The 15,118-nt window shown below is 45.3% G+C and overlaps 1 protein-coding gene across 1 annotated transcript in view; it reads left to right on the top strand.

Annotated features, from left to right (window-relative positions):
* Positions 1-274: 274 nt before the first annotated feature.
* Positions 275-15,118, top strand: part of Sfxn1 (sideroflexin 1) — a 42,505-nt gene continuing 27,661 nt past the window's right edge. Inside the window, exons 1-2 of the mRNA XM_059262926.1 lie at positions 275-364; positions 14,547-14,721. Of these exons, the coding sequence (XP_059118909.1) occupies positions 14,558-14,721 (164 nt within the window). The 5' untranslated portion in view covers positions 275-364; positions 14,547-14,557. The remainder of the gene's footprint in view (positions 365-14,546; positions 14,722-15,118) is intronic.

The raw sequence follows: 15,118 nt of genomic DNA, 5'->3' as shown, positions 1-15,118 counted from the left end.
CACTAGCCCAAATGAATGAAGGAGCGGGTTACTGGATGATGAAAGGTGGTCTCCTAAGGAAAACAAAACTGAACTACAGTGGTATTGACCTGGGCTGCCCACCGCGGCGAGGATGAACTTGGGCGTTCCTAGTGGGGCCCGAAGCAGAAGCGCGGGCACGAGGGGCGTGCACAGACCGCGGAGTTCAGCCGCAGAAGCAGCGAGTGACGCCGAGGCAGAGGCAGGAGCCTCTGGGCGGGGCCGCGCGTCGTGAGCGCGCCTCAGGGCCGCGCTCCTGGGGGCGGTGCGCGGGACCGTGGCGCTTCCGGCAGCGGGAGGCGGCGCCGAGCGGGACCGAACGGTTCGGGTAGCGGCCGGGGAGGCGGTGAGTGGCGGGGGGCTGCCGGGCGCGCGGGCTGGCTCGATCTCGGGTTCTGCGGGGGATGCAGCGGGGTCTGCGGCGCGCGCTGGGGATACCTGCGGCGGGTGCCTACTCCCGGGGACCTCGTGGTCCTCAGCTCCCGCCTGTGACTAGGGAGGGCCCCGCGTGGAGCAGGTCTCGCTTCCCCTCAATGGGAGGGCACATTACGCATCCTGCCACGCGTCCCTGGCTGCCGCGTGACGAAACTTGCTGGGTGCAGGCGGCCAAGATGGCTGCCGGGGGACGGTCTCCACGAGGATGGGTGTGCGCGCAATTGCCAGGTGACCAGGTGGCTCCTAAGAAGCTGGGACCCGGAGGTCGGCGAGGAGACCACCTGGTGGCCGCCTTCCAATTCATAGTCTCTTCAGGGGACCGAAGTGCCCCAGGTAGATCCGTGGGATCTGCATGCACCCTCAGCTCCCACATCATGTTACAGAGCATCGCAGGTCCAACAGCCCCAGAATGATAATGACCACACTAAGGTCTGTGCCTGCTGGATTAGATCTCTGACTTTTGTGTTCGTCCAATGCTTCCAAGTCCTTGATATTCTCTCCATAATCCAGATTTGAAAATTGAGGCTCAGAAGTTGAGTAACTTGCCTAAAGTGTCACAGCTGGCCAGGGAGGAAGCAAGGCAATCCGAGTGTGTATATACGCTGTTTCCACCAGTATGCTCTCAGTGAAGATTTGTTGAGCGATCTCATGGAAAAGCCTAGCTCCGCTGGACTTCAGAGTTTGGGCACTTACCCAGGACTCCTTATAGTTTTCTCACACTCCTGATCCCTCCTCTGCTGCACCTACTGTGAATACTTCTAAGGAGTGGGTCTCAACCTGTGGGTCGCACATGGAACTGCATATCAGATATTTACATATGATTCGTAACAGTAGCAGTTATGAAGTAGCAACAAAATAATTTTATGGGGTGGGGGGTCACCGTAACATGAGGAACTGTATTAAAGGGTCACATCAGTAGGAAGGTTGAGAACTACTGCCTAGATTTTTCTCCCTGTCCATTTTCCAGGCAGAGGTGGGAGGAGGGGGCAGGCACACAGGTAAACAAGGGGATTTTGTGACTCTTAGAATGTTGGACTCCGGCTTGCTGGGTGAGAGAGCTATTTGGATAGGAAGTCCCGGGACCTCAGACACCCCTTCCATCCCCTTCAGGACTATAGTTGCCCCATTCGCAGAAATGACGGTGTTTGGGAAGAGTTTGTCAGTTCCCACCCAGCTCTGATAAGGAATTGCTTCATCTGTGTATTCAAGGGTTAGGTGTGGGGTGCAGCCAAAGTTCTGCAAAATGCACAGAGTAGATTTAATTTTCTGTAAAAGTTTGGTGAAAACGCCCAAAATATGCAACAAAAGCTATTTGCTAAGAGGGAACATCCCCTTGCCCCTCCTAATTTCCTGCAAAGAAAGCTGCGAAGACAGTCAGGCCATAATGACTAATAAAGCTGTGTGTGTGTGTGTGTGTGTGTGTGTGTGTGTGTGTGTGTGTGTGTGTGTGTGTACTGCATGTGTATAAGTGCTCTCAGATGCCAGAAGAGAGCATTAGATCCTCTGGAATTGGAGTTGCCCACCTTTGCAAGCTGCCAGATGTGGATATAGGAACCAAACCCAGGTCCTCTGAAAGAGTAGCAAGCGTTCTTGATGGCTGGGCCATCTCTCCAGCCCCCACCTTGTTACTGTTGCTTTCTGATGCCTGAGAATGAAACAAAGTATCTATCACTGCAGAAATGGTAGCATTAGCTGTGAGGGCAAGGTGCCTTTGACTGCGGGTAAGGCCAATATATGGTTTGGAGTTCAAGGTAAGAAGTCTATACTAGTCTGTTTTGTTCCTTTTTTTTTTTTTTTTGTAGCTATTCATTAGAAAGTAAAAATTCATTCTTAGGAATCTTATCAATGTGTGAAGTTTATATATCACTTATTGAGTGTGTATGTGTGTGTGCCCAGATACTTCATCTGTACAAAGTTCAAACTTATTGTTAGTTGATACTATTAATTTGTAACATCATTTCGTAGACTTTGGTATATATAGTCTGTAAGTTGACTTTTCCCTGATAGGGCAAGGTGCCTTTGACTGCGGGTAAGGCCAATATATGGTTTGGAGTTCAAGGTAAGAAGTCTATACTAGTCTGTTTTGTTCCTTTTTTTTTTTTTTTTTTTTTTGTAGCTATTCATTAGAAAGTAAAAATTCATTCTTAGGAATCTTATCAATGTGTGAAGTTTATATATCACTTATTGAGTGTGTATGTGTGTGTGCCCAGATACTTCATCTGTACAAAGTTCAAACTTATTGTTAGTTGATACTATTAATTTGTAACATCATTTCGTAGACTTTGGTATATATAGTCTGTAAGTTGACTTTTCCCTGATAGGGCTGAGGACCAAATCAAGGGCCTTGTGCTTGTTGAGCACTGAGTCAACTCACTCCCAACCCCAAATTGATTCTTTTTGAGTGGGAAATCATTTGACTGAATATGTCCAAAATATTCTGTTAATGGTTGGATAGTGTTTTATCATTTTTGCAGGGTACCACCATCTCAGGTAGAAATCAATAGATTTTTTTTTTTAATTGGATATGGTTTCACCCTCTCCTGGGTGACTCCTTAAACAGCCCAGGCTCAGAGTTGATCTTAAGGACTGGAACATGGATGAGGCTGTCTTGTCACCTGAGTGCTAGTAGACAGAGCTGCATGGGGGTGGGGCAGAGCGGCAGGGCCCACATCTGCATCCAGCGCCGACCTTGAAAGCGAGGGGTTTGCAGCACAAATCCATTACAACTGGACATGCTCTTATTTAAAAATTATTATTATTTATTTTATGTGTGTGTATGTGTGGCTGCATGAGATTATATGCAAATTGCAGGCAGTTATGAGCCACCTGATATGAGTGGGTGTTGAGAATTGAACCTAGGTCCTCTGGAAGAACAATGAGTGCTCTTAACCATTGAGGCACGTCACCATGCTCTTCAAACTAGTGTAAATCTTTTCACAAAAATATAACTTTCTTATCTGTGGTTTAATCTCTAGAATGACCACGACCATAAGAAAGGACCACTGGGGGCAGGTGACTGGCTAAAAGACGAACAGAAATTAGTAAGTAGTTGGCATTTATTTAGCGTGATTGTCCATTGCAGACACATTACCTCTTAAATCCAAAACTGTGGTAAGGACAGAACTGCCCAGGCTGTCACCTTGAACGTGGGAAGATACCTCAGGAGGCCGTGAGGATTTAGCAGTCCGATGCTGCATGGAAAGCCCGGCGTCTGAACCTGAGGAACCCCGAGACAGTGGACCACAGTGGTTCTATTAGACTATTTCACACCTGCTCAGCCCCAAGGAAGGCAACTGAACAGTAAACCCCGCCTCCATCTCCAGTGCTGGGAACAGAGCCAGGGCAAGTGCTCAGCCACTGAGCTGTGTCCCCAGCCCTAGACCTTTGCTTAACTTCTCCAAAGAACAGCAGTTTTAACCAACAGCCTGCTTTCCAGTTTAATAATATGATTACCATTGTTAATCTTTAGCCAGGGGTAAAAGTTTGTCACTGATTCTCCCAGGAAGTTCATTCCCTGTTCATTTTCTATGACATTTCAGAGAACTCTTTTTTTTTAAACCAGTAATCAAACATGCTTTGGCATGTATCTAAAAGTTTGAAATTTGGTTTCTTTTGATGCAAGTTTCTTTTGCTTAGACACTTGTGAGAATCTTTGGGAAGCTAGAGCAGCCATGTTCCATTCTTCCCCAGCCTCCACCAGTGAGGAAAGCAGCTTCAGCTCCCCAGCATGGCTCACTCAGTGACCCCTCCCTACTTTGGTGCTTTCCATTTATGAAGTCAGTAGAGCCCTCTACTTGGTGGATCCTACCAACCCTGTGAACTAGACTGGCTGTCCAGTTTCTCCATCAGAAAAATTAGATTTAGGGTGAAAAGTAATTCTCATTTTGTGGGGTTATAGAATCCATACTCCAATCCAGGTCGTGTTCACTTGGTCCAGTTCCCATTCTGTAAGTTGTCAGAGTTGATTCGATTCTCAAAGTAGATCACAAACTGCCCTCCCTAGGCAGGAACCAGCCTGGAAAAACAGGCAGTAACAACAGGTACAAGATAGAGTATCACTGAAATATTTAGACTGCTCTAGCTCAGGCCTAAAGGTCTTCCTTAACTCTTGGTCATTTGGTTTTTATTTATTTATTTATTACCCAACCATGTTTCCCAGTTTGCCTGGGCTTAAGATATTCCCAGTGTACCTCTGAGAAACTAGGTTTACCTCAGCTCTGCCCTGTCACGTTATCTAAGATGATGCAGTCCCTGGTCACAAGTTGTTACGGGAGCAGAGATCCTGGTAGCAGGTAAGTTAGGTTCACATTTAGATTGCTGAGTTAGTGAACTGCTTTCCTGTACCACAGGAGGTAATGGCTCCAAGGCTTAGATTAGGGGTGTGGGTGGGGGTGCTGTGAGGACAGCTTTAGAGTGACTATTAGCAAATATTAGTACTTATTGGTAGGCAGAAACCCATGTTTATAACAATTTTGAAAGTACTGAATAGCATGTATGAGTTATCCAAGTAGTTGGCAGAGCTGAGATTTGAACTCAGATTTGTTATGCCCACAAGCAGAAGTTTCTGTCTTCAGCCTTGCAACAGTTCTCATACACACTCCACCCTCCTCCATATCTAGGACTCAAGTTACATATCAGCTGGCAGAGACTGGGCTGTGTGGCACAGAGCAGAGTCTCAAGTCAAGTAAGTAGCCCACTGGTTCACAGTGCCCTGACTTAATAAACTTCCTGCGGAGGCATGGGGGTGATGCGTGAAGGAAGTGCTCCAGGGAAGTGCTTCAGGGATGTGCTCCAGGGCCGCGGTATCAAGGGCTGCTCCTTGCCCTTGCCCAGCGCTGTGCTGCCAGTGTGGTGTCAGGCAGGACACTTATTACTTATGAAGACATAAGGAATCTGGTCCCCTGTTACCCAGTGAAGCTAAGAACAGGAGAGACAGTGACAGAAACAAATGAGCTTTACTGGCAGCAGCAAGGTGGAAAGGTGGAAGGTGGAGGATTTACATACAGAGTGCTTCCTGCCAGAGCCGCGGATACAAAAATTACTTAGCATTTCTAAGGGGTCTAATTCTAGTGTCAGGTGAGTGCCCAAATGGTCACTAACTCTTGCAGTGACCAGCTCTCTTAATGTGGTTTCTGTAATTGTCCACTAGTCCTCAGGGAGCCAAGATGCTTTGCGGGACGCAGAGGGGGAAGGTCCCATAACATCTAAAGAAAGGGTATGGTCAGGTTAGATGAGGAATGTTGTTCTTTGATATTTTCTCATTGTCAAACAAGAATAATTTTATTGGTTAATTATAATTCTTTGGCTACAGTAGCCAGACAGAAGTGGTGAAAAACAGGTTTCTGAGTGCCAGGAGCAAGTTAACTCATTGTTTCAGTTTCCGTTGGCTGATGCTGGGAGTGAGCTGACCCAGCCATCGACCTCACTGGACAATGTGCAGGATAGAATCTTCTTTGTGCTTCTCATTCTGGTTTGCGTGAGACCTAGCTGCCGGGAATTTTAAAGCAGGTTGAGCCCATTGACGTGAGGAGCATTTTTGAGCAGTGTGTGTGGATTCAAACACTAGTCAACACAATCTCAGTCTCAGACACGGTTTGCTGGGCTAGTGGTCTGAGAGCGCCTCTTCAGCAGGCTTGGATGCGGCCTGGGTATAGTGAGCTTGCTGTGTGAAGGGTCTCTGCATGAACATTTGAAGAGATTAATGTAGGATATGTTCCATTATAATGTGTTTGCTTTTCAACTTGATATTGTGCATGTTAAGATCTTTGGAAACGAGCCTAAGCCAGTGAAAAGCCTTAGTGGGCATTGGCTGCATTTGTTAATTGTGTTTGTTAATGAATGTCTACAAAGACTAGAGAAATGTGTTCTGATGAGGCTCCATGAACCTTGGCTAAGGATTAAACATTAGCACTAAGAGAGTTCCTGTCCCCTTTGGAAGCTGTTTCAAGGTCTGGCATAGTGACTCAACAGGTACCTAGTGTTTAGCCTGAGTTAGTTCCCAGGATCTCCACCTTCAGGAGAACCAATTCCTGCAAGTTGTCCTCTGACCTATGTACCATGACTCCCATGTGCATGTGTGTGCATGTGCATTTACACACACACACATACACACACACACACACACACACACACACACACAAAATGGATAAAACAAGACAAAAAAAAAACAACTAAAAAAGCTACCTCTGTGGTTAAGAGCACTTATTGTGGGTGTCCCCCAGCACACACTAGAGCATCTGAGTATCTGAGTGAGGCAAGAAGGAAGTCTGGTTCAGTATGACTCAGTGACTCAGTAGCTCGTGTTAGTTCAAATTTTGAGAGTCTGCCACCTTTTAGTTTATTTTAGGCATATTTAAGCAGAGTACAACCTTGGAAGACAGTTTTAGTTTTCTGGTGATAAGTAACTCAGTTCCATGTGCACAATAAAGCTTAAGACAGTTCCATGTGCACAATAAATTCTTTGTAAAGTACTATTCCATAAAGATGAGTGCTATAGATTGACTACATGTGACACCTTAAGGGTCTGGGGAAGGATTTGGTGTGGTCTTGGTCATACAGATAGTGCAGAGGTCACCAGGCCATACACCCCCTCCACTCTCAGCCTTCTGGGCAGAAAACCGGTTATATGTCTCTTACTTTGAAGAGACAACAGTGCATGTTTAACATTGCTGCTTCCCTTCTGCTTATCTGTGAGCACAGAACCTCAGTGCTTCCTTACTGCTCTTGCAGAGGACTCAGGTTCAATTTCCCAGCACCCACACGGCAGCTCACAACTATCTGTAATTCCAGTTCCAAAAACAGCATAATTATTAATGGTCCTAATAGCTGACATCCTAAATTGTCTGTGAGACTGTCTGAGAGTGAATGACTAGTAAAAGCTAATGGTTATTCATGGGCAAATGGCTTGAAATCACTTTGCTTCTTAGTAAACTACAGAAAAAAGTTTTAAATCTCACTTTTTGTCTCTTATAAAAACAGGCGTTTTTAAAAGCCAAGGTGCTAAATCTAAGGATTAAAATCACTCATAGAAAAGATCCTTGAGTAAGAATTAATGCCTTGGTTAACCAGTAGAGTTAAGCATCTGTGGAATAGACTCAAGTCAGAATTAACCCCCAATTGACCAAAACTCCAGAAGTTTCAGTTGAGCCTTTGAAATGCGCAGTGAGACCTCTCGCTGGAAGTCTGGCTCCTGCTGCAGGCTGCTTGCTTGCGTCACTGGTTCCCTGTCCCAGGATTTCTTCAGACCATGAAACATGGGAGATCTGCCAGTGTGGTATGTGAACCCCAGCACTTTGTGTTCACGTCTTCAGTCCTCAGATCAGTCAATAATGCCGTGGACGCCTCCTCTGCCTGCTGTGTTGAGTACCACAGGCCTGGAGTGTGGTCCTCTCCCTGATCTTCATGTATCCTTGCTGGTTGTCTAGAGGGATTCGTTTTAGCAGTCTGGAGAACTGTCAGAGCCTCAGGTAGAGGTGGCAAAAAGAATGTACTCCTGCGTGGTGTCTCTCTGTCTCTGGGCACCTTTTACTTGCCTCCAGTGTATCAAAGCTGAGATGTTCTTGAACATTCTCTGGTATTGTATACAGTCTGTTCTTTTGAGGTATAGAATTTTTCATTATCTCTGCCTGCACCCACAGTTTGGAAAGTATGTATCCCCTCCAACATCTTGACCTATCTGTAGTTACATGGACCATCCGTGCTATCCCCAATATCAGCATGAGGCGAAGCAACAACTTCGCCACTACAGGCAGGCAGCGGCCTCTCCCAGTTGACTCATCTGTTGGAGAATCAGTACCACTAATCATCAGGAACCTTTTATTTCCTGGCTCAAGTATACTTCTCTAAAAAGTGGTCTGAACTTGGCCCAGTCTCAACCTTCAGGACAAGTCTATGACCACAGCCATTGGACGGCTGCTCTCTACATGTTAACCAAATGTTCAAGAGTCCAAGGCCGTCCTGTGACCTCATCCACCCCACCCCATATCCTGCTCCCCACAACAAGCTCACTTCTTCTCCAAAAATGTGGCTGTGGCATTACCAGTCAGGCTGACCAATCAGTATCAAGCATGCAAGGGGGATACCCCTGCAGCTCATCTTTGCATGTCACTCAGGCCACTAACTCAACCTGTGCTACCATCCGGCTGGCAGTTATTCATGCTGCTGTGGTTTGACCCACTGGGCAGGAGGAAGAAGGTATGGCCACAACTGTTGTTCAAGTCTTAGATGGTCTTGTAATAATATATATATATAAAACAGAGCCAGATATCAGGGTTAAAGCTGAAAGATCAGAGAAACAGAACAGCCAGCCACTAGTTCTTACCTCTACAAAATCCTCAGCCTAAAGAGAGTGAGTTCCTGTTTCCTCACACCTTATATACCTTTCTCCGCCCTGCCATATTACTTCCTGGGATTAAAGGTGTGTGTGCTTCCCAAGCAAAGGCATGAGATCTCAAGTGCTGGAGATTAAAGGTGTGAGTCACCGCTGCCTGACCTCTTTGTCTAATCTAGTGGCTGGCTCTGTCCTCTGATCCTCAGGCAAGTTTATTAGGGTACACAATGTATCACCACGTTTCCCATTTTTTGTCTAAAATAATAAAATAAGGTTATTAACTAATACAAGAAAAACTATATACAATAAGTATATACAATATATACAGTCAAGAATTACATTAACAATGCCCAATCCATTAACATTTGACAGATTCAGAGAAAATACTCCATCATTTATCTTATTTTGGTGAGTCCAAAATGTTGTACCTAATTCATTTTCTATCCTAACTTATATTACCAACTGAAAACTATCTTTTGATGTCTTTCAAACTTATACACTTTACACATCTTTAGTGAGTTTCTTTCCTGAATTTGTTAACAAGGAAAACTATAACTATAATTATCTAACCTTCACACAATCCCACACAGCAGCCCCCTTCCTTGGCCCACTCTTGACCCAGAGTGAAGCTAGCCCAGGCATCATCTCAGCTGCTTCCTCCTCCCCTCCTCCACCTGACACACACATTGCTCCTGGGTACCAAGTTCAAGAGCAGCTCCGGTTCCTGCCCATGGCTGACCCAGGTGAACTTGGGAGTCAGGGTGGGAGTGGGATAGGAGAAGAGGCAAGAAGGCTGGTTATAAAAACCAACCAATCCCTGGAGAAAATAAAAGTGGAGAAAGTGAAAGCTATGCTTGGAGGTGGAAATTCATACTTAAAAGGGGTTTGAATAGCTGATCATAGTAAATAATTAAATTTTATGTGGCTTGATATCAGCCTTGTCTGTCAGGACGCTGATGTGGCATTGCTGATTAGTCTGGTGGCCTTTCTTTTTCTGGGAGTGGGAAACACAGGTTACTGCTTCCAGTTTGTGCCAGTAGAGAGCTACTTGGACTCATAGTGAGGGAATGGAGCCCTGTCTGTTCCCTTTGCCACACTAGCAAACCACACATTTAGTACAACTTTCGTTATTCTCTTAGTGTGCTGGAGGTCAGAAGCCTGACTGAGGCAGCCTTCCACCCAGAGGCGCTGGGAAGAGTCCCTCTGCCTTTCCAGCCTCCCACAACTCCAAATGGTGTTGTGTTCATGTATCGGCTCCTACTGTAACTCTGGACCTCCTCAGATAATCCTCGTCAGCTCTTCTCCTCCCGATCGGGGCAGAAACCCTCGGCAAAGCCCCAGAACCATGGTTACAGCATGTTGTCAGGCCCTGGAGACCAGCTGTCCACCTCTTAGGAGGCCATTCTTCTGCCCACGAGGACAAGGCCATCCATGGGCTTTGTGGTTTCTGAGGTTTGGCAGTTTAACCTGGAGTATGAAAGTCACTGTGCAGGCAAAGCTGCCCTGCTTCCTCTGTTCCTCTGTGGGTTGGGAGTGGCCTCTTAGAATCTCTTCTTATTGGTAAGATGTTCGTACTTCGTGGAAAGGGCACAGCTGTTATGGGAAATGGCTTACTCCAGCGCTGGCCTCAGGGGACAGCACACGCTCTTAAGCATTCACAGTTATCCCTGTGTTTAATAGAAACAAACAAACAAAATCTTTGTCCCTTAGAGGGGACACTTGGTGCGGCCTCTGCAGTCTTGTGGCTCCATTGGACTGTACTCTATGAGGTTATGATGCTGGACTTCTAGTGCAGTGGACAAGTTCTTATTTAAAGGGAAAAGGGGATCTCGAAGACACCTGTGCTCTATAGACATTAACTGATTTTGTCCTTTCAAAAAGCTAGAGACTGGTGAGAAAAAGTGATGTTGCTGGCCGGTGTCATGGGGTCCCCTCTCCCCTTCAGCCATTTCACTGGACAGAGTATTTCCTTTCTCAGTTTCCCTGTCTGTGTGGTGAACTCCTTGGATGACTCATTTGTAAGATCCTGTGTGGTTCTTTTGCAATACTACTACAAAGTAGCCATTCTGTTAAGTGGTTTGTGTTGGTGACAATTTAGCCGAAATGTTGCTTGTTCTTAACACATTGGAGGACATAGTTTGTTGATAAGAGCCGCACTTCTGTGAAAGCTACATTTAAATTTTTGTGTTGTTATTTGTATTAAGCATAAAGGAGAAAGAATGCTCCAGAGAAAAATTAGGTATCCTGTGTCCCCTGGGGAACATCACAATCCACTCTAGCCTGGGGGATCCCACAGTGAGGGCAGGTAGGAAGCATCATCTGTACAGTCCCGTACAGATAATGGAGGTTGGTGCCCAGAGTCCCTGCAGAGTCACATGTCCAGCCAGCCTTGGCCAGACCTAGAGTGTGAGCCTCCCTAGATGGCCTGTGTGTCTTTGAAAGCTCTCCACATGATGTATCCTGTGGTTTAGAGCCTCTGTCTTTGCTGCTGCCTTTGTGGAATAAACTGAGCAGCGGAGCCTTTGATGTGATGTGCCATGTTTGCTTTTGAGGGTCTCTGGACTTTGTGAGCCATCCCTTCCCTCTTCAGCTTCTCATCTCTTACAATAGTTATCAACTTTTTATTATTGTTGTTGTTGTTATTACTATTTGCCTAAGCAGTAGAGGTCCCTTAATAACCATCATCCCCAAACACAGACACTGAAGGCAGGTCAGACAGGCTTGAGGTGCAGACAGGCTTCTGGGCCCAGGACCCACATTCCTGACTCCCCTCCATTACAAAGCTTGCTGAGATGCCTTGGCTGATCTCTGCAGGCAAGTCTGGAAGCTTCCCTACATAAAACTGGAGTCTTTACTGTTTGTGGGTTATATAAACAATCCATGTTTCCACACACTGACATAGCCTTCGATGCCCATGTTAGCAATCCATGATCAACTATGGTCCAAAAATATTGAATAGAATATTTCAAAAACAATAAAATAATTTGAGAGAGAACACAGTCACACAGCTTATATTATCATGCATATTGTTCCATTGTCAGGTAGTGTTAACTTTTTGTTGTGCCTAATTTAATAATTAACTTTATTCCAAGTATATACATATAGAAAAAACATTATATATAGGGGTCTACACTATCTGTGGTTTCAGATATCCACTGTGGGGACTTGCACCCCCTCAGATAAGGGGAGTGACTGTACTATATGTCTATGTCCCTGGATTTAACATGCACAATAGTATATATGTTCTAATTTACACTGGGCCTGTTAGGCAAAGGCCAGCAGGGACAGAGCTGCTGTCCAATGGGGGTGTACTTCCTGGCTCACTGTGGTAAGGGAGATCACTACCAGGGGAGTCGTGTGGGGTCTAGCCAAGCAGGAAGATGACAACTACCATAGCATTATGGAGACCAGTGGAGTTTAACGGTGCAGCATTATGATGGGCACAAACCACGACTGGGGAAAGAAGTTTGCACAGGGAAGTGGACTCAAATCCCTGTTTCCTTGGAAACCACAATGTTGAGAGGGACTTAGGATGCTGAATCCAGAATGTCCCTAATATGAAGCCCTGTGCCTGGCCTGGGAACTCAGTGACTGTCAGCTAGGAAGTAGGGTCACCCAGACACTGTTGACACTTTGTAGCTAGGAGGAAAGAGGTGTCCTGTTGGCTCTGCACCTCCTTGTTTTGGGGTCTGTAGTCCCAGCTCATTTTATCAATAGCTAGATTTTGCCCTCTCACTTCCACCACCCAACCACTTCAGACTCGGGTGCCTGACTGACATGTTCAGTTTTGATCAATGCATTGGTCAGTGGTATGTTATTTGAGGGTTTTGATAGACGACAAGTTACAGGGTGGCCTAGCATTTGCATCTGATGTTGTAAATGGTCCTAAGAATTTGTGTAATACTACAGAAAGCTACCGTTAGAACTGATGTTAGAAATGGAAGAAAAAGAAACAGGTGTAAGAAAATTAATATTATGAAGCCTCTGTAATAACTGGATCCTTTGACTCCCCAACACCAGAAATTTCATCCAAGAAAATCAACAGATATGAGGGAAGAGAGTTCCAGTCAAAGGCATGGTGTTATGTGTAATGTTGAGAAATAAACCAGAACAGCTCCAAAGGGTTACTGTGGGTCCATAGTGAAGATCTCATGCTGCTAGAGGGTCTTCATGAAGCAAATGTAAATGAACATCCAGGAACAGGGTGGAAAGATTGTAAGAGCCAGGGATGGGAGTGGACCTGCTGAACATGCCAATCAGCTGCTAAAGGAGGAATCAGTTTTCTTCAGGGTGAACCATCTGATAGGTTGCCCATGCCCAAGTGGCTAGCACTACACTCATGTACATACGGGTAACACTAATTGGACTCAGTATGTTTATATATAGCGTATTATATATACATATAATTGTAGAATAGGTCATAAATTTGAGAGGGGGATGAAGAGGAGGACACAGGAGAGACTGAGGAGGAATGGATATATTCATGTATGAAATTCTAAAATAAAATTTAAAAGCTAGCCTATCAAATTATTTTTATACTTGAAAAGCTTTTCAGAAAATGGATTTCTGAAGACAGTAATAATTATTACAGAGAGACTGGGTTGTGGAAATTTTATTTATTCATTATTTGCATAATAAGCTTGTGGTTTTCAGCATACCATAAGCAAGTAGTGCAGTTCTGAAGTAATCAATATGACTTAGAAATGAGTGAACAAATACTGGAAAAAATAATGATCATGAACCAGAAGGGAAGGTGCCATTTTTGCTCTGTGAGACTGTAAGGTGTATTGCTTGTCTCCATGTTTCTGGTAAATTGAAGATTTTTTTTTTAATTTTTGACTAGTGGTTTATACGCTGAACAGGCTGAAGGAATCTGCCTTCTTTTTCAGTTTTATAATCACTAGCATTAGTTATCATTGTTTTTAGTTTTATGATATTCTGCATGGTCAGTTACTTTCAGTAGCAATGACATTTGTTAGACCAGAACACAGTAATGTTGACATTCACTGCTTCACTCAAAGGCACGTGCTAATGGAGGCCGAGACTGACATCAGGTGGCTTCCTCAGTCACTCTCCATCATATTTTTTGAGACAGTGTCCCTTACTGAGCCTGGGGCTAACAGGTTTGGCTAGACTGTCTGGCAGTGAGCTCTAAGGATCTGAACTTGGGCCCTTATGTGTGTGGCAGGCAGTTTAGTGACTGAGCCAGTCCTCCAGCCCTTGTGACTTTAAAACTTTGTGTTTCTATCTTATCTAGAATAACTTTGGCTTTTCCTGCAGAAAGGGGATAATGGAATACTGTGTACTTATGACTAGAGAGATGTGGCAAGTTCTTGAAATTTGGTTGAGGTGCATTGAGGTTTATGAACAGCTTGCTTTGGTTTAAAGGGGGTTCCAGCTTGCAGCTTGGGGGCTGCATGCACCCCACAATAGCTATGAATGTGACTGAACACAAAGTCAAAACTTACTTCAATATTATGAAGCATTTTTGTGTGGTTTTTAAAGATTAATTATTGTATGTGCATGCTATGTGGGGGGCTGGTAAGCATGTGCGACAGCACGCCCGTGAAAGTCAGAGGACAACTTGGTGGAGTCGATTCTCCTACCTTTGATGTCAGTCCCAGGAGTAGAGCGCAGGTAACCGTGCTGGCGTGTCAAAGCTTTACCCACGGAGCCATCTTTACACGCAGGTTAAGTGTGACTACCAGACACCTTGCTTGTATAACAGAGTGTCACCTCGCTTGCCTACTCCCTCCCTTTCCAGGATCTGGGACGATGTCTGGGGAAGTGCCACCCAACATTAACATCAAGGAGCCTCGATGGGACCAAAGCACTTTTGTCGGCCGTGCCAATCACTTCTTCACTGTCACGGATCCTAGGAACATCCTCCTAACAAACGAACAACTAGAGAATGCAAGAAAGGTCGTGCATGAGTACAGGTGAGGCTGATGCCGTGTTTCCGGCCTACCGGGTAGCGGATCGCCACGTTAATTGTTTTTAAAGTGCTTCGTGGTTGGGCAGTATTGTTTGCAGTAGACTACTACATACCAAAATAAATGAATAAATAGGAAGACCAAGTAGAACCCCAGAGCTAACCCTGACCACAGATGGCCAGTGTTCATTGTGGCTTGAAGACCTGTCTGTGAGGTCTCCTTCCCCAGCATCCTGGACCTTTTCTTTGACATATTTGTCCCAAGCACCTTTCTGTCATTGGATAGAAACAGCATTGTTCAAGAAACAAGCCCCTGATAACTAGGGGTAGGGCTGTTACTGCTGACACACAGCCCCAGTGAGGGAGACTTTCTAGGTGTGTACTCACATAGGAAGGATTCTGAT

This window comes from Peromyscus eremicus, chromosome 5 (genome assembly GCF_949786415.1).
Source record: "Peromyscus eremicus chromosome 5, PerEre_H2_v1, whole genome shotgun sequence".
Lineage (NCBI taxonomy): Eukaryota > Metazoa > Chordata > Mammalia > Rodentia > Cricetidae > Peromyscus > Peromyscus eremicus.
Note: the sequence above shows the minus strand (reverse complement) of the source record. Positions and strands in the feature narration are given on the sequence as shown.